We start from the raw sequence: 17,823 nt of genomic DNA on the forward strand, positions 1-17,823 counted from the left end.
TAATAACCCTCCAAAGAAGCAGACTGGAAATAAACTATGCAACTGTAGCTGATTTGAATCAGATTTTGAGGGAAAAAGAGAATGAACTCTCTAGAACAGGTATTTGCTTTGCGGTTCTTCAGATTAATTGAACAGAATAGAAGGTCATTACAACACATGCTACATTATAGATGGAAAATAATAAAAATCGAAGAAATACCTTATTTTCAAAACTGAAAATCATGGGAAGGAGGGATTTCTACATATATTGGCTTGATCATAAGGAAATTTTAATCAGTATGGTTGCATTGGTGTAAGTGGAGATGAGGTGATTTATACCGTCTGTGAATCTGGCTATGTGGATATAAATAAATTTGACCAGAACTGATGATATCAGCAGACTTACACTGAACAGATGAAATTCTATTCATAAAACATAGATCAAGGATGTGCAGATGTGTAAAAAATGTGAGCAAAGGAGCTACTAAGATAAGTATCAGATGTGAATGGACCATTAGTAGAAATAAATACATCAGCAAATGTGATGTCAAAGCCTCTGCAAAACAAAATATAATGTAGAAATGTGAAAGTCGTTGTTACTTAACTAGTGTAAGTTAGTCCAGTGAGACAAACCTGATTCACAGAACCTCTTACCTGTGCTTCCATATGCTTAAACTAAGATAAATTCTTAAAGACATGCTTAAGTTTAAGCGTGAACTTTCGGAATGGAATTCCATTTACTTTAATGGGACTTATAGAAGATAGAAGATTATATATATGATAAACTGCATTTTCTATATAAGGATTCTTTTTATAAATTGGTTCCCTTTCTTCTGAGTTGGGGCCCTATCATTATTAAAGATTTAAAAATGTATATAAATGTTGTGATTTGAAGATGATTCTTCAGTTTGGAAAGACTGGGAAAATAGTTGACAAGAATTTGAAGTGCTAATACAAAGGGAAAAGCTCTTATCTAGGGCAGTTTGAGGGGCCTAACTTGGAGCAATAAGGAAAAATGGCAGTCATCAACCAGTACTTCCTTATCATGTCTAATATAGCGTGACAAGCCAGCTGTTCATGGGAAGCAATGTAAATCTTACCTTTAGGAGCAGAAAACCTAGAAAACATGCTGTTACCGATTATTTTGCATTTTATCTTGCATTTAGAAGGCAGTATGACCAAAGAGTCATAAAGACCTTTTTCATGTCTGCCATTTTTTATGATTCTAAATTATGATGAGGCACAGATAAGATCACTAATTGTGCCCAACTATATCACTATGTCAGGGGCACTGGCAGAATGGACAAACTCATTTTGAAGTCTAAAGCACAGCTTACGGATTTGCAGGCAGTGGTCTTTGTGTGTTTATTCTACCTCTTGCAATAAAGGGACCAGAAGTTTCTATGAGCTCTGACTGGTCAACAGAAATATCATACTCTGTGACAGCTGATTACCAGGTTTCTACCACTTCCCTATGTAGAAGCACATCAGATGCTGTGTGATGGCTATTGAGCAACCAGAAGTTACAGACTAGCATCTTAAAAGTGAAAGAGTTCCACGTATATTTTACTATAGTAGCGTGAAAATTGTTCTTGTTCAGCTGCTACCTCACAAGCAGCTGAGCTGTCCATGTAGTAGTGGAAGATATTCTAAGGCAGGTGTAAAGTAGACAATTATGGGTGGGAACCACTGGAGCATTTCCACCAAGAGTTAAAGCCTCAGGGGAGCTATCAAAGAAATAATCTTGCTAATTTGACGCTTGATAATGCAAATATCTCAAAAGCCCCACTCCAAATTATATGTCCCTGCCTGGCTCTCAGCCAGGATTTCTCACCCAATTTCAGCATATTAAGATTTTGTTGTTTTGGGGAAAGCTTCTGAAGAACATTTCGTAGCGTATTTCAGTATTTAATCACACTTTTTTAACTAGAAAAGTGCAAGTATGAAATGCATGACTAAAGTACACCTGATGAAGCCTTTTCCTTGTTTCCTTACGGCATTTGTCCCACAGGGAGCACCTGCAATAAGTCTGCAAACTCATGGCAGGATCAGGGCCTCACTGGGCAAATATAGGAAGAAGGCCAGGCGCCGAGATCAGAAACGCGCCCTGCTAACATATCCAATTGCTGCAGATCCAGAGCTCACGCCGAAAGGCAGTCATTAGCAGCGGAGGCACCAGTGCAAAGCGGCAAGCCTCCCTCCCGTGTTATCACTCTGGCAGGTTTACAGCATCTTTTTCACGGGGATTATCACTTCGTGTATTCCCATTACCACACGAACCGCATCCCTAAGGTGCAGGGCGTTAAAACATGCACTTCAGACGCCCGGTAAGTTCTCCGGCGGCAGGGAGAGCCCCCCTCGCTGGAAATCCTCCCGCGCTCTCGACGATGCAGCTCACCCGCCGCTAACGGTCGCGGCAACGGTCGCGGCGGCGGGGGCGCGAGGGCAGGGCAAGCCCGCAAGCGCGGGGGCGCGCTCCAGCCCCCGCCGCGGGGACCCAGGTGAGCGGGGAAAGCAGCCGCCACAAAGGGGCAGCCCGGGCGGAGGGAAGGGGGGAAAGCGGGCTGCTTTGTGAGCGAGGCACCGCCCCGCTCCCGCCTTCGTGCGAGGCGGAGGGGGTGTGCGGTTGTGAGGGGGGGGGGGGTAGGGGCGACCCGGACCTGCCCCGCTCCCCCTGGCTGCTACCGCGAGCGAGCTCCTCGCTCCGCTTCCTCGGCCCGGCCCGCCGCGCGTCACAGCCGCCGCTGCCAATGGGCGCGCCGAGCTGCCCCGGAGGGGCGGGGTGAAGGAGGGGTGGGGCGGCGGCGGAGCCAATGGGCGCTGAGGATGTTTCCCGGAGCCGAAGCGGCGGCGGCCCCTCCCCCGCCGGCCGCTCCGGCTCGGGGCTCGCCGGACGGGCAGAGTTTCGCACCCGGGTGGGCGATGCCGCTCGGGCGCCTTCTCGTTGCAGGTAAGGCGGTGTGGCGCCCTCCTCCCTTCCACCCCACGGGGAGGGGCTTGTCCTTGCCCCTCTCGCCGGTGGGACGGCGCGGTGGAGCGCGTGCCGCGGCGGGACACAGGGACGGGGCGGCGGCGGCGGCGCCGCGGCCGGGACAAAAGGGGAGCGGCGAAGCGGGGCCGAGCCGCCACCAAACTCCCGGCGAGGCTCCCCGCCGCCTTCCCGGGCAGCGCGCGCCTCGCGGGGGGCGCCCCGGGCCGCCCCCTCCCGGCCGTGCCGCGCGCTCGGGCCGCCCGCAAGTTTGCGGGCGGCGGTTGTGACCGTTGGCGCTCGCCGGCTGGGCGCGCGGGGGAGGGGGAGGGTGCAGCCTCCCCGCGGCGGGGCCGGGTGCCGGCGGCTGTCTCTCCGTCAAGCTGCGCCACGAGCGGCGGCGCGGGGACAGCCCGCAGCCCCGGCGTGTCGGGGCCGCTCCCCGCGGGGCTCGTCCCCCGTCGCGGGGCCGCGGCGAGCCGGGCGGGCTGTCGCGCCGGGGCACGGCCTCCGCGCTAGAGCCCATGAGCCGGCGCGGTAGGTGGGACCGGGGAGGGGTGCGCGCCCGGTAGGGGGATGGTTTCCCCCTTTTGTGCTTGCGGGCTGCGCTTGGCAGGTGCACACCTGCGTCCTTGTAAGCGACCCCCCACGGGCCGGCCTCCTCTTCTAAGCCGTGCAGAAATTAGCCGGCAGTAGATACAACTCAGATAAATGGGGGGGTGGGGGGGGGGAAAGCATACATGGAGAAACTTTCTGGGCAAGATTGAATTTTGAGTAGATGAAATATTTTAGTTAGGTATTTCTGTAGTGGGCATTGGCACTGTATCTGAGTGGTTACTAGCAATGTGCTTCCCTTTGGTTAAAGGTCTTGCCTTCAGTCTTTTTTTTAAAAAAAAAAAAAAAAGGCCGGGGGGGGGGGGGGATTACTTTTGGAAAAGGTTGTGCCCTGAAAGGGTTTAGCCCCGTTTGCTCTGCTAAGGAGCTCCAGTCTTTGTCAGGTTTACACAGCTCCCTGTTACTGACTCTCATCTGAATTGTGGAGCACTTTTAAATAGTCCTCAAAGCTAGGAGGAGCACTGGTGTGGTAGGGAGTGCACCCTGTCCATGTGCTTATGTGTGCACAGACCAGGAAAATGCAGAAACTGGAGTTTAGTTTTGCAAATAGAATATTTGCAAAGCAGTTGAGTTAGCAGTTTTGATGGTCAAGTCTGTTCAGGAAGCTAAACTTTTTTCCTAGGTTTTACAAAGATACTACATATAATATTTCCAAGGTGCAACTGTTGATATATAAAGCCAATATATTAAAAAAATTAAGCTTTTGACCCTAGTTCAGCTGGGTGTGTATTTACCTATCATTTGGGGGGTTTGCAGATGCATAGTTCGTATTCTATTTTGCTATTACTATAGTCTTCTGTTTGTAACCTACCCTCTCTGCCCTTTATACCAGCACTTGAGAATAAGACCACTAACAATAGTACTGTGGGAGCGCCAGAGAAGCATGGGCAGAATAGCTGTTCAGGCAGAGGGCTGGATTTGGAGCATGAGAACTTTCCAAGGGGAAGATGGCTCATGAATAAACTTTCAGTCTCGTTATCTTCTCCTTAATATGTCACTCACAGCTGTTGGATTGCTTTGGTGTTTTTCATCTACCTGAACAGCTATGCATATAGTAATGAGATTTAGAATATACTGTACTTGCGGTAGGCAGAATGATCCAGTGAACATAACTGAGTCTTAATTGTATGCTACTTGGTGGCTTATGTTTGAGTTGTTGGGATTTAGGGCCTAATCCTTTAACTGCGACCTGTATTTGTCAACTTTTGATGTTTGTATGAGTTCCAAGTATGGGCTATTTGCAAGTCTAGATCGTTTACCTCAATTTAACAGAGGAGTGTTCAGCTCCTTTTGCTATTGATATTTGTTTTTCACCACCTTGTTCCTATAATCAAATTAATGTTTATCATTCTCTTAAGAACTTTATAAATGCTTTACAGTCCCCATAATGCCCTTACCTTTTATACTTGAAGTGAATCGTAAGAAGCAGAAAAACAGTGACTTGCTCAAGGCTTTAGAATTTACCCGTGCTAGAGCTTGAACTTAGAATCTAAGAATTTATTGGGTTTTATCTCTGTGCTCAGACCATGAAAGACTGTCTTTCTTTCCAGATTCAAAATATAAAATTATATTTAGGTATGTCTTGATAATTATGAAACACACTGAGGCGGAATGTTGCGGTGTATGAAATTTCATTCTCCTGTCCCAACTTTTTCATCTTTTTTTTGTGTGTGTGTGTGTGTGTGAAATGCAGGAATAATTGTGCATTTGTGTATTTCTTTCAGATTTGCAACCAACATAATGCTGAAGCACCCAGCTTGGAATGAGCATTTCACAGAATGGCACAAACAGAACATAATCTGGACCATGATGTATCATGGCTCCTCCTTCCCCCATACTGGGCTAAAATGGTTGTGGGATTAATTTCCCTCCTCTGCTTTGTTAACAGTTATGATGGAGATTTTGTCTTTGATGATTCTGAAGCCATCATCAATAACAAGGTTTGTCTTTTTTTTTTCCCCTCTTGATTTAAATGATAGTAGGAAAAAATAATGACGTGAATAACTTCCTTCTGATATTTTATTGATTTTTTTCTCTTAAGCTTTTTTAAATAAGCCTTATTTAAGGTTGACAAACAAGCTATGCAGCAGTATTCTACAGAAAAGCTAGGAGCATAAGCGTGTTTAACAAAATCTTACTCCCAAAGCTATTTGAGTAACTTGCGTTCTAATGCATAAACAAAAGAGTGAACAAATTAAATGGCTTTTCTTTTTTTTTTTCCCCTCAGATTGTGTCTTCTTTAACTCTTTTGCAAGTGAGTTTCTCTGCTTAACAAGTGTTGATGACTGGTCAAGGAGAATAGCATCTCATTTTGCTGTACCAAATATACTCTGTCTACTTGTCATATAAGAAAGCATTATCTAGGGTTGCAGTGAGTTGGCATGAGATGTTTAGTAACACTTATTCACAGGATACCTACACATCAAGACTGCCTCTAGATGTAATTTTATTCTCATTGCTAAGTCAGTGAGAGTATGCAGTAGACTTTCCTAATACCTGTTGATGTTAGTAGGAGATTTTCCATTATCTCTGCAGAGTGACAGATGAATAAGCCAAATGAATAAACTTACTCCAGTTGCGAGATGCATAAGGCATCACGAAGTGATTGTAGGGTACAGGGATTCTCCGGCTGTGGTTTATACCATAAGAGTGTTGCTGGAGCAAGGAATGCTTCCTTTACCTTGTGTTCCTTCCGCAGGTAATATTCCTGTGATAACAGTAGGTGCTGAAATACAGGCAGGGTATTCTCATGCTTCTCTTTAAAAAATTACCGTAAATACAATGAACAATCCTCAAAATACCTTGAATTTAACTGGTTTTAAAGCTATGTGACTTGAAGAACAAAACTCTAGATGAGATTCTTGAAATTTAGACGTTGAGGAGTTGGAGTTGAGTGTCTGCAATTGGTGAGACACTTTCTAGTATCACACGTGGTATTTCGTGAGGCTGTGCTCATGGCTAGATCTTGCTGTTACTCGGTAGCTCTTGCTCTGTTCTCGGAAATTCTTGTGAAAGGTTTGGAAAGCACAGAGTAAAAAGGAGTAAAAAGAATGACCTTTGTGTTGGTTCTGTTTTCCTGAAGCCATGGAAATACAGGGAGAATAATCTACAGAGACTCAGATACAGATACCACTAGAAGATTTTTTTTTTCTTTTTGCATTGCACAAAATTTAGAGGCAATTTATCACAGTGTGCCATTTAGAATCCCACTGAATTACAGTTTCCTCAGAAAAATTCATATTATGCTTTTGTAAGTCATCTTACCTTGAGTTATGAATGTATGGAGGGGGAAATACATCTGCCAAATTGGAAATAAATCTCAAAGCTGCTAAGAGAATTCTATAAACAAATTAAGAACCTGTAGTGATTTTTAAGAACCATTATACTTTAAATTACATAGTTCCTGGGAATGTCTCATTTTGCAAAGTTTTATTTGGAGCATAATGATAACACTTCTCTGAAAAAGCAAACAAAACTGATGTTGAAACCAAGGCAGGGGTAGGTTTAATTGTTTTGTTCTCATGCGATTTCCATGCTTTCATTTTTATCTTTCAAGTATTTCAATTTATGTATGCAACACAACAACCTGTACTGGGATTATAGCTGTTGGCAACTCGGAGAAATTAAATAGATTAATTCATACATAGCCTATATGCTGGAAAATCTGTGAGGCTTATTGTATTTTTTGCATCTAAATCTTCTATTATTCCCTAGAAAATGAATGAGATTTTGACGATGGTATTGCTTTAACACAGGGATCAGAGAAATATGTGGAAATACAAAATGCATACCAAAAATGTGTAGACAGTGAGTTTATCAGTTTGTTGGGGAGGGAGAGCATCTAGGAAAGGCAAAGTTTATTAAATAGTGGACAGCGTATTTTATTCCTATTCAATATGAGACAGCAGGTGAAGTAATTTTGTAGATCTACTGAGCATCACTTTCCCAGTATTTTCTTGTGTACCACACTGTGAGCCTTTTGTTAACTCACTAGCCCTCCCCCTAGTCTTTCCTTTTTTAATGAAAGATACACTGTTAGTTGGCCCCATGTCTACCATATTGTGCAGCATTCTGTTATTAAATTTTTATTGGTGTTTAAGGCAGTTTTACAGATGCTTCCTTGTCATTTTAAGCAGCATTTTTACTGGTGCTCAACACTGATTTTTGTCTTTCTTTATTTACTAGCTTGGCAAGACAAACAATTGGATTAGCAGAAACTTCAGACACAAGGCATCTTTTCCGTAAGCCATTATGTAGAAAAACTGACCTTTTTCCAAGTATTGAACCCTGCTGTGTGTAAGTTGCTGCTAATCAAATATTTAGAGATTCTTTCGTATCTACATTCAGTGCTGATAGAGAAAATCATACATAACTTTTAAATAGCTGTGACTTCTGGAGCAAACCACTTCCCTTTTGAGGTAAGTCCATTGAGTAAGAAAACTCATATAAGTAACTTTCTCTCGCAGAACTTAGATACATGAACAAGTCCACTGTTTCTGGGCTCTGAAGATTTCTAGGTCATAAGGAAGTATCATCTGATCACTAAATAATTCTGGGTATTCAACTTTTCCTGCATTCTTCCTATCAAAGATAAAAAAAAAAAAAAGACTGATTCTGGAGCAGAGGAAAACCTAGGCTTGTATAGCCCAAATATATTTCCCATCTCACATTATTGGAGACAATTTGTGACATAGAAGCCATAGGTTTACAATTGTAGTAGTTCCTTTCTCTTTATTTCAAACAAACAAAGTCTCTTTCATAGTCCATTTATCTGGCAAACATGCATAAAGAACAGTGGCCGATGGTTGGAATAACAGCCACAACGCCCACTAGCACAGATGCATACGCACCCTGCAGAGTGCAAAGACTTCAGTATATGTTGGTGTGCAACCCAGTCCCAACTTGCCCTGGAAAAGCGGGCCCTGTTAATTGATTCAGTAGACTGCTGATAAGGTGCTCTCCTGCTCTGATCATCACATTGTCCTTTAGGGTTTGTGCATACCAGTGAGGAATGGAATTGGAATTTAGGTGCTTAAGACCAAAACTGTAGTCTTGGTAGAGAAAAACAGTTCTTAGCTATCACTTGACAGAACATCTGGGTTCTGTATGTGTGTCTCACTCTTGACCTTGAGAAAGCAGAGAAGCTTTGCACCTCACTATTTCTTAAGCTGAAATAGGATCCTCTGTGAAGCTTGGTCTGTTAAGATTTTCCCCAAGAATGCCTAATCCACATCTGTAGTATAGGACTTATCAAAGACAACAGCGTTAACTCTGCTTTATTTTCAGCACAGTGACACAGCTTCTGCAGGAATTGCAGAAATCCCCCAGGAACACAGCCTCTGTGGGAGGCTTACTCTAGCTTTGTGGCTAGCTTGTTGGTTAGAAATGGAAGAAACAGTCTTCAATAGCTCACATGCTGTGAGTGATTGAACCACCAAGCCATTGCGTAGAAAGGGAAGGTACTTCTTCCATCATGACAGAGATGCAACTTATACAAGTGTTTAAGTAATGGCAGCAAAGTTAGTACATTTGTCCCTACATATTGATTAGCAGCCTAGTACAGAGTACTTCACTTCATTTGACAGTGTGTGCTAGGATTTGTAGCCTGCTTCCCCTTCCTAATTGTTTTTGAGCCCATTATCTAATACCGGCCAAATTTGACCAAATGATAGAAATAAATCATTCTCTGCAGTTATGGATTTTTGGCTGAACGAAGGACGGAATGTGTAGAGCAACAAGCAAGAACTCGGTTATTTTTAATTGCAGTTTAGCAGCAGTCAGCCAACATTTGTGCTTGGCCCAGACACTTGCCTGTACCTTGGGTCTAGCAACAATATGAGTCTCTCTCCTTGCTAGCAGGCCATAGGAGGAACTCAAGATATTGTAGAGTGAAATGAGATGGTAGCAGCATTCAAGAGGAACTGGAGTTGGTGAACTTGAGAGTGTTATAATACGGGAACTTGTAAGGAGAGGGAGATATGAGGAGAAGACATAGGAAGCCAGGCTTTGTTAGCCCCTTCGTGGATTTAGCAGTTTGGTTTGTCTGCTTGCTTTCGTTTGGATTGGCTGGTTGGTGTGTTTTGGTTTGTTGGCCCTCTTTAACAATTGGGGGGGGGGGGGGGGCGGGGGCGGTGGTGGCAGCGTAGAGTAACGTGTTTGATTGTATGTGTAATACCAGCACTTGTATGGAAGTTATTCATTTGCTAGTATGGTTTTGCTCTTAGGTTTTGTCTTACCTGTAAATTTAACCTGTGCATTTGTTTTAGCATAAATTGGTACTTTCTAGAATTTGGCCCAGGGAACAGGAGGACAAGAGGGTAAGGAGAAGATGAATAGGTTAGAATGAGATTCCCAGCTTGTCATCATAGAAAACTGCAGAGGATGATACCAAAGTCAGTTTTCTCAGAAAGGTGACCCTTTTTTTTTTTTCCTCTTCAAAGTGCATGTTTTCCATTCAGTACTCTAGGTTAGCTGGATTGTTTCCCTATCAACATGGCTTTAAGATAAAAGGAAAGTGTGGACTTTTCCTTTGTGGTGTTGCTCAGCCCCAAATGGGCATATAAGTGATTTATTTTCTAACTTTTGCTATTGATCTCCTTTTAGAGCAGTACGCCGAAGAATTTGCATCTTGGTTTCATGTATTAACAACAACATCATGTGTTAACAACAACAAACCCTATTCGAATAGTGTCCCATGCAAAGAAAGAAAGGCATAGCAGGCTTAAAAAGAGCTAATTGTTGGCTTCTATCTTTAGTCTTTGTTGTATATCTTTCTTAGTTTCATTAGTAGTTGTGCTACTGACACTAGTAGAAAAATAGCTGTTTGCAACAGCTTGTGCTTGGCCTCTTTCCCAAGATAACTTAGACCTAAAATCAAAGACATTTTACAAAAATATTATTTTTTTGTGTTTTATAGCTCAGCTTTTGGACTGGATTTTCAACTGATGTCAATCATCGTAGCTTTACTACATTTCACATAGCCTGTTTACCAAATTCAGGTGCCTTGGCCTTTATGATGACAGGCATCCAAGACATGACCTTATTCCAAACTTGGGTACCTTGTCAGATGTCAGTAATGAGCCAACAAGACACTTGATATATCCATATTAGAAATCATTTGTGTTTTAGCTGCTTTGAATCACACAGAAACAATAAGAGCCTGGTATTTGATGTTTTATTTCAGGACCTCAGGGCGGAAACCCCACTTGGTGACCTGTGGCATCATGACTTTTGGGGTAGCAAACTCAGCAGCAATACCAGTCATAAGTCATATCGACCACTTACTGTCCTAACTTTCAGGTGAGACTTGCCTTTTTTCTCTAGGTCTGAAATTTTTTACACATCAGTTTGATTATGCAGAGGAGGCAGTAGAAAAGGCAAGGGGGCAAAGGAGTTACAGGGAAGTTGGATGTCTTCCATGAATTTGTCATGTTTGCTATCTTAATCTTGACTTGAATTTTTATTTTCGACTGTTTCTTTCCCAAAATATACATTATTTTGACATTCTCTATTTTATGATACCCTTCAGAGGTTGCCCTCTAAGTTCTCATATGCCTTGTTTCTAGGGGCGATACAGTTCAGGATGTAGGGGACATCACCAAGGAACTAGGAGGTGTATGTTCCCTCTACTTAGCCGAGCTGCCATTTGTGCTGCTGTTGTAGTTTCTGTTCTTCGCTTTCCCACTGACCTGTGGAATGATTTTTGACAAAATGTGTCCATCTGCTGTGGCCTTTTGTCACTAGGCCACTGCATAGTCTTCCCACTCCTCGTTCCTGATATTTTGTCTTCAGGAGAGTGTCTATGTCTGAGAGTCCTAGTGAGAGAGATGTTTGCCTGCATATCTGACTTGCATTTTTTTTGCTGGTTTTCTCAAATAACTGCAGGTTTATGAGGAGCCCTTCTGTAGATGCCTAGCTCCTGTATTTTGTGAAAGGACTTGGGCAAGCAGTAGGCCACCTAGGAACTGGGCACAGTAATGCAGAGAACCTTTGAGGACTCAGCCTTAGGCTTCTTTACTTTCCCTGTCCAACTCTTGTTTTGTGGCCCTGCTGTGCTAATGATTAAGGACCTGGCATTGGTAGTGTGGGTGTCCAATTTAAGCAGGGGAGTAAGTGATTAGGAAAGAAGTACTCCCTCTCTCCCTTTTCAGGTTCAAGCAATAGCTGTGACCCTTGAGTTTAGTAGGGGTATTGAAGTCCTTAGCACAGTGGACTTTGCTATCTGTCAGTTTGTTTTCACAGTGTTGTCAAACAAAAATGTACATGGGGGAAAAAAAAACTAGTGTCAGTGTCTTAGACCTATTAAAGCTTTTGGTGCATTAAACAACACACGCTTTCCTTTCTTCTCAAGTCTCTGTGGCATGTTCTGTCTCTAGTGACGTAATGGTTAGTTGAAAGAGAGAACTGAGATACAGTTATTAGTATATCTGAAAATATAGATGGTCATGTGGAGGTTGTCCATATAATGCTGTTTTCATAAGTAAGAAACTTATTAACTCCCTTAAGCTCCAACTTTTGTGAATCACATTTATAGTAGGTTTTTAAACAGATTCCACTTAAGCCAGATGCAAGCTGGCCAAATGAACTATATAAAATCCACTATCCAAACTAAGTTTCTGTGTATCTCACGTACTGATAAAAGCATACAAAAAATAACAAGATGCTTCTCCCTTTCCATCTCCCTTTCCATTTTGTGTGAGAGTTTCTATCATGAATGAGGTCTTAGACCAAATTTTCAATTACAGGTCTTTCTGGTTCTATAAAATCTCTCTGTAGTCAATGTTGCAGAATAGTTATTTATATTTGCTTCCTGATCCCTTTCTGGATTCTGCTAGAACATTTTCCTGCTAGACTGTCAGTGGAACGCTTAGTCTTCGTGTGTATTAGTGTTTTCACTCTGTAGATTTATTTAAAATGTTTTCATCAAGTTACATGCATACTGTCTCTTAAGCCCAAGGGTATTTCCCCAGTAGGCTGGGCTTTTTGTCTGCAGGACACTCCTAGTGTCTGTTTTTACCAGTGTTGCAACTTTGAAGTTATGTTGCTGACCAAAACCCCATTCTAAGTAAACACAGCTATGATTAATGTATTAACATTAACATATGTCTTTGGAGAAGGATAGTAGATATTATGCTTAGTGTGGTATCCCATATGAATACCTCCATCTGAGAAAAGATCAGGACCTTGTTTCCAGCTTGTCACATTGGTTGGTGATAATACCCATATGTCCTGGGACTTGCTAGTACTTACTATTCCTTTAATTCTTTTTAATTTTTTGCATAAATATAATTTTGCTATGGGGTTGTTCAGTTTTTCTGTTTGCCTCACTCTAATGTTCATGTGATTCCTAACCTTAATGTTTTTGTTTCTATACAGAATTAATTACCTTTTCGCTGGAGGCTTCTACCCGGTTGGTTTCCATGTCATCAATATAATACTGCATTGTACTATCTCAGTGTTGATGGTTGATGTGTTCTCAATATTATTGGGTGGGCTGCAATTCAGTAGCAAAGGAAGAAGGCTAAACCTGGCTCCAAAGACATCTCTTCTAGCTGCTTTGCTGTTTGCTGTACATCCAGTGCACACTGAATGCGTAAGTACCTAAAACTTAGCTTCAACAATTTAGGTCTTAGATGTTCTTTACCAGCTTGGCTACTTAGTTCTGTCATAGTTTCAGACACTACATTTTGCTTATATATATTCTTAACGCTTCTCTTGGCACATGTCTTGTGAGAGCAATCCAGTATTATGGTTAGCAGTTCCAGAATCTTATAATTCAACAGGGCTGGACCTTATTAAGGAAGATAAATTAAATTAATCATTTAAGTACAATAACTAAAGAAGGATAGCCTTAAACTGCAGAGAGTTTCTCTAATTACTGGATTAAGAATTCATCACTAGATACACTAGCTCATGAGCAGCTAAGGAGAGTGGAAGATAAACTGAATACAAATGCTTAACCACCTTACGTTCTCATTTGCTTTATATAAAACAGAGTTACAAAATTGGAGGGAGGGCATTATAAGAACTTTGTATGTGACTGTACTAGAATACTGGTTGCAGTTTTAAATCTATGCCACAAGGAGGATGCTTTAAAAAGTGGAGAGGATTCAGAAAAGCCGTGAAAATGATTAAAGTATTGGAAATCATCCTGTATCATGAGAGATCGAACTCTATGGGTTTATATTTTTAGCTTATGAAGGTGAAGATTAAAGGATTTTTTGATCACAGCCTGACACAACTCACGTGGGGAACAGAAATTTGATAGTGCAGACAAAGCATAACATTTGCTGGAAACTGAAGCCATAAAGACGCATATTAGAAATAGAGCATGTGCATAGCAACCATTTAAAATACCTTGCTCAAGATTAAAGTCACTGTGTGGAAATCCTCGTTAAGAGGAGCTGTCTTTCTTAAAAAGTGCTTTTGCATTCATAGCTAAATCTTATGGCCTTATACTGGTGGTCCTGCTGGATGTGGTCCATGGTTCCTTCATATCTTATAATTATGAATACATAAAATTAGAATAACCTCAATACAGGAATCACTTCTAATAGTTTGGAAGGACTAAAGTACTGAAAAAGTACTAGTTTTAGCTTTGTTCTTTGCTCTAAAAATGAATACTGAATCCTTGGTGTACCTTATTCTGCATATATAGCAGTGATTTCTTCACATCATCACAATATGCTGTAGTTTTGGCCCTTTTTAATTCCCTTTGCACCTAATCGATGCTGAAGAGGTGCTAGAAAGCTCTGCCTTGCATCTAACTGGGAGCCTTCTATTTATTTGGAGCATAGAGGTGGCACAGAGTTCTGTATTAGCAGTTTCTGAGATTTGGCCTCACCTTATTAGGCTAAAGCATTCTGCTGAATGTTTTCTAGTGTTTGCTTGCCCACAGGATAGCTTCTATGTGAGAGCACATGCTTGTGCTAGGGTCAGAGAAGTCCTTGGTATTTGTTCCCAGGACCAGTTTCAGATGTCAAAGTGAAGTAAAACAAGTCTCCAGTGCTCCTGATGTTCTGAAATGTAAAGTGAAATCTGACTTGAGCCTTAACTGCAGACTTGCTGTTGAGTGCTTTATTAATACATACAATTTTATTCTTATTTCTGTCTGAGTCTAAAAATATATTTAAATCAGCAGGTAAATGTTATTAAGATATCATGTCATGTCACATTCCAAGTGATGTGGTCCATCTGTATATGTGAAATTTGAAGATTTGCATACACTTTGAGAAAACTTTGGAAGAAGAGGGAAAAAAGGAACATGCTGCATACATACCATGTCTCCTCTAAGATCCAAGAGTGGACAGAAGCTCCTGATCAGTTACACACTGAATGATAGATTTTTTTACATAGTAACAGTCATGATACTGCTATGGTTCTAGCATGAATGTTTGTCAGGCAGCATCTTCTCAAACAGCATTTCTCATGACTTTAAAGCTTTGAGTTTTAAGTATTATGACAACCTGGTTTTGAAATGAGATGACATATTTTGGCATAGATTGTGAAGAATCTGTCCATTTGCTGCTTTGGTTTTTGTATATATTTGTATATATTGTATATATTTGGATTTTGTGCACACAAAATAAGCTATCATGTAAACAAGATCTTAAAGTTTAGTGCTTTCAGTACCTGTGTAAAAAAAAAAAAAAAATCTGTCATTATGATTTTTATAGATACAAGTAAACACTGCTGTGGCACAGTTCTCTCTTGAGAAAATGCTTAATATTTGTAACAAATCTTTGAAACACGGACATAAGAATATGCCTGATGTTAATTTAAAAATGTATTTTTCAGTTTACCTTGTTATCAGAGACTATGGGCCAGATTCTGCATCTGAGATATGAACATTGTACTTTTGGAGTCATCTGAGGCCATGTGTCTTGTTAGCCCCTTAATCTTTGTTGTAACAAGTTGGCATTGTAACAAGTTGGCACTTATTTTCAAAATTGTCTCAGCTCACCTTTTATTTTTTTCCTCATTAGTTGAGAGCACTTCCTGAAGCAGAATGGCACTTTATTATTTTCACCTTTCAAAGCACTTCACAGCTATTGAGCTAATCCTCATAATTGCCCAGTGAGATAGAAAAAGAGGCAGAGAAGTTAAGTGCATGGCTTTGGATAAGTCAAGAAGTTTTTCTGAACTGAGTATAGGAATCCAACAGTTTCTCCTTTTATGGTGCTCAGCTGAAGGTGAGGGTAAAGTGGGGGAGAAAGTGTCTCTTCAGTGGATTCAGTCCTACCCTCATGCCTCTACATTTCTGTTTCCCTCTGATGTTCTTTAAAAATAGGTGTTTCATCATATTGCACTGACACAAAATACTTCGCTTTTCATAAGGGAGGATTAGTAGGTACCTTTAAACCAAATGAAGATAAAATTCTTCTTTCTACTTTCCTCTCTCTATTCCACTCACAGAATGGGACAACTGGAACCGAAGTATCTGCTTTTGTCCCTGGACCATCACCTCGAAGTGGGTCAGAAAACATTAGCTGTCCTGCCCCATATCAGAAAGGCCTCTGTGAACATCTCCAGGAAACATGAGACTTAGCATTCTAGGGACTACAGCTAGACTGAAAACACAGGAGTGCTTCCAAGCTCGTTGGTTTGGATGTATGCTCTGGTTAGGTCCCCATGTCTGCACTTACACAAACCCCTGCTACTCCCGCGTGTCGCGATTTCCACAGAAAATCCGTGGTGCATCCTAACATTTGTGTAACTGGGGAATAAAGTTCCAAGACTGTGTTGAGCTGTGTCCCAGCAGGTAACTGTGAATACAGTTTAAGGGCTTGATCCAAAGCTTGTTGATGGCCCTGAGAATACTTGATCTAAATAGTTTGGCACAAACCTAGAGTAGTGAGACTTCTGAATGAGCTTCTGATTTTCTCTGGCATTAGTTCAACTTCTGATGCAAGGTGCAATTGGAGGTATCTCTTACACAATCAATTAATATTACCCAAAAAAACAAACTAGAGGGGGGAGTTTTTTGTGATTCTGCTGCCTGGAAACTATTTGTTCATTCTGTGTATTTAGACTGCAGTTTGAAGGCTGTCTTGCCTTCTGAAAGCCTACAGTCTTGTCTTGTATTTTAACAGAGTTGCAGATTTTATAGGGGTTATGGGTGTTTGATAAGACTTCTACTGAAAGGCAGCCTTAATCAAAAAATCTGATGAAGTGGGACAGAGTCTACATTTTTTTCAATGGAGTCCGTGTTTTTGCTTCCTGAAATAGCAGATTTTCATCAATTAAAGTCAAATCATTACTATTTAGAAAGATGGATGTCACTAAACCAGTAAAACAGGTTCTAAAAAGAAAAAAATGATTGAGTTATGTTTTTACATTTCACTTTATGTATGTGTGCGTATCTTATCTCAGGTTTTCCAATAATAAAATCTGATGTTAATTTTTTTTTTCCAAGGTTGCAGGGATTGTTGGCAGAGCAGATCTGCTGTGTGCCCTGTTCTTTTTGTTGTCATTCCTTGGCTACTGTAAAGCATTTAGAGAACGTAAGCATTTTGTTTATCCCTTTAATTTTACATTGAATGTATTATCTGTATTCATACATTTCAGTGAAGTACTGTATAGAAAGCAAAAATGTCAGCTTTATGTGAATTGTATCTATTAATTTTTATACTCTCAGAACATATTAAAAAAATCTGCTTTAGCAAGTATATATTGCAAGAAGAGTTGGAAGGTGGTGCTGTCCCTAATTCCTGTTGTACACTAAGAATGCATTTTAAGAAAAGTATTTTATAACAGGTTATTTGTTGAATAGTTTATTGTTTATTAGCATAAAGAAATGTTTTAATAATTATCTATTTTAGAAATAAATGAAACCTGTAAATATATATTCTTAAATATTTTGGTATACTTCATGCCATTAAGTTGGAATGACTTAAATGGGAACAAATTTTAGAAATCTTACTGGTATTTTTAGTAAATAGCCAAGACTGATTCATTTGCTCTAAATTCCTCGCAAATGCTGGCATATACATGTTAAATATAGTGTCACTCGTAGAGTTTTTGAGACAACTGTATTATTTTAACATGAACAATTTCTTCCCAGTTTTTTCAAGTGAGCTCTCAGATCTCTTGTATTATCTGATCTGAATGCAGGTTGGCAGTTCAAATACTGTTGTGGAGACGTTATCCTGGGGCTCTATTAAACAGACATGCAAGAGTACATCAATTCATGATTATGAAAAACTATACAGAACATGCAATCTGGCAACTAAATGTGCCCCACAGCAGGAAATTTAGTAATC

At 41.0% G+C, this 17,823-nt stretch overlaps 1 protein-coding gene across 3 annotated transcripts in view; it reads left to right on the forward strand.

Annotated features, from left to right (window-relative positions):
- Nucleotides 1-2,785: 2,785 nt before the first annotated feature.
- TMTC4 (transmembrane O-mannosyltransferase targeting cadherins 4) overlaps nucleotides 2,786-17,823 on the forward strand; it is a 52,916-nt gene continuing 37,878 nt past the window's right edge. For 2 of the 3 annotated variants that reach the window (XM_026121609.2, XM_026121610.2), the window contains exons 1-5: nucleotides 2,786-2,929; nucleotides 5,287-5,502; nucleotides 10,746-10,861; nucleotides 12,938-13,154; nucleotides 16,977-17,064. In XM_026121609.2, the coding sequence (XP_025977394.1) occupies nucleotides 5,341-5,502; nucleotides 10,746-10,861; nucleotides 12,938-13,154; nucleotides 16,977-17,064 (583 nt within the window). In that variant the 5' untranslated portion in view covers nucleotides 2,786-2,929; nucleotides 5,287-5,340. Of the gene's footprint in view, nucleotides 2,930-5,286; nucleotides 5,503-7,843; nucleotides 7,981-10,745; nucleotides 10,862-12,937; nucleotides 13,155-16,976; nucleotides 17,065-17,823 lie in introns of those variants that run through there. The other variant, XM_064504344.1, reaches the window with a different exon arrangement.

Source organism: Dromaius novaehollandiae, chromosome 1, assembly GCF_036370855.1.
Source record: "Dromaius novaehollandiae isolate bDroNov1 chromosome 1, bDroNov1.hap1, whole genome shotgun sequence".
NCBI lineage: Eukaryota > Metazoa > Chordata > Aves > Casuariiformes > Dromaiidae > Dromaius > Dromaius novaehollandiae.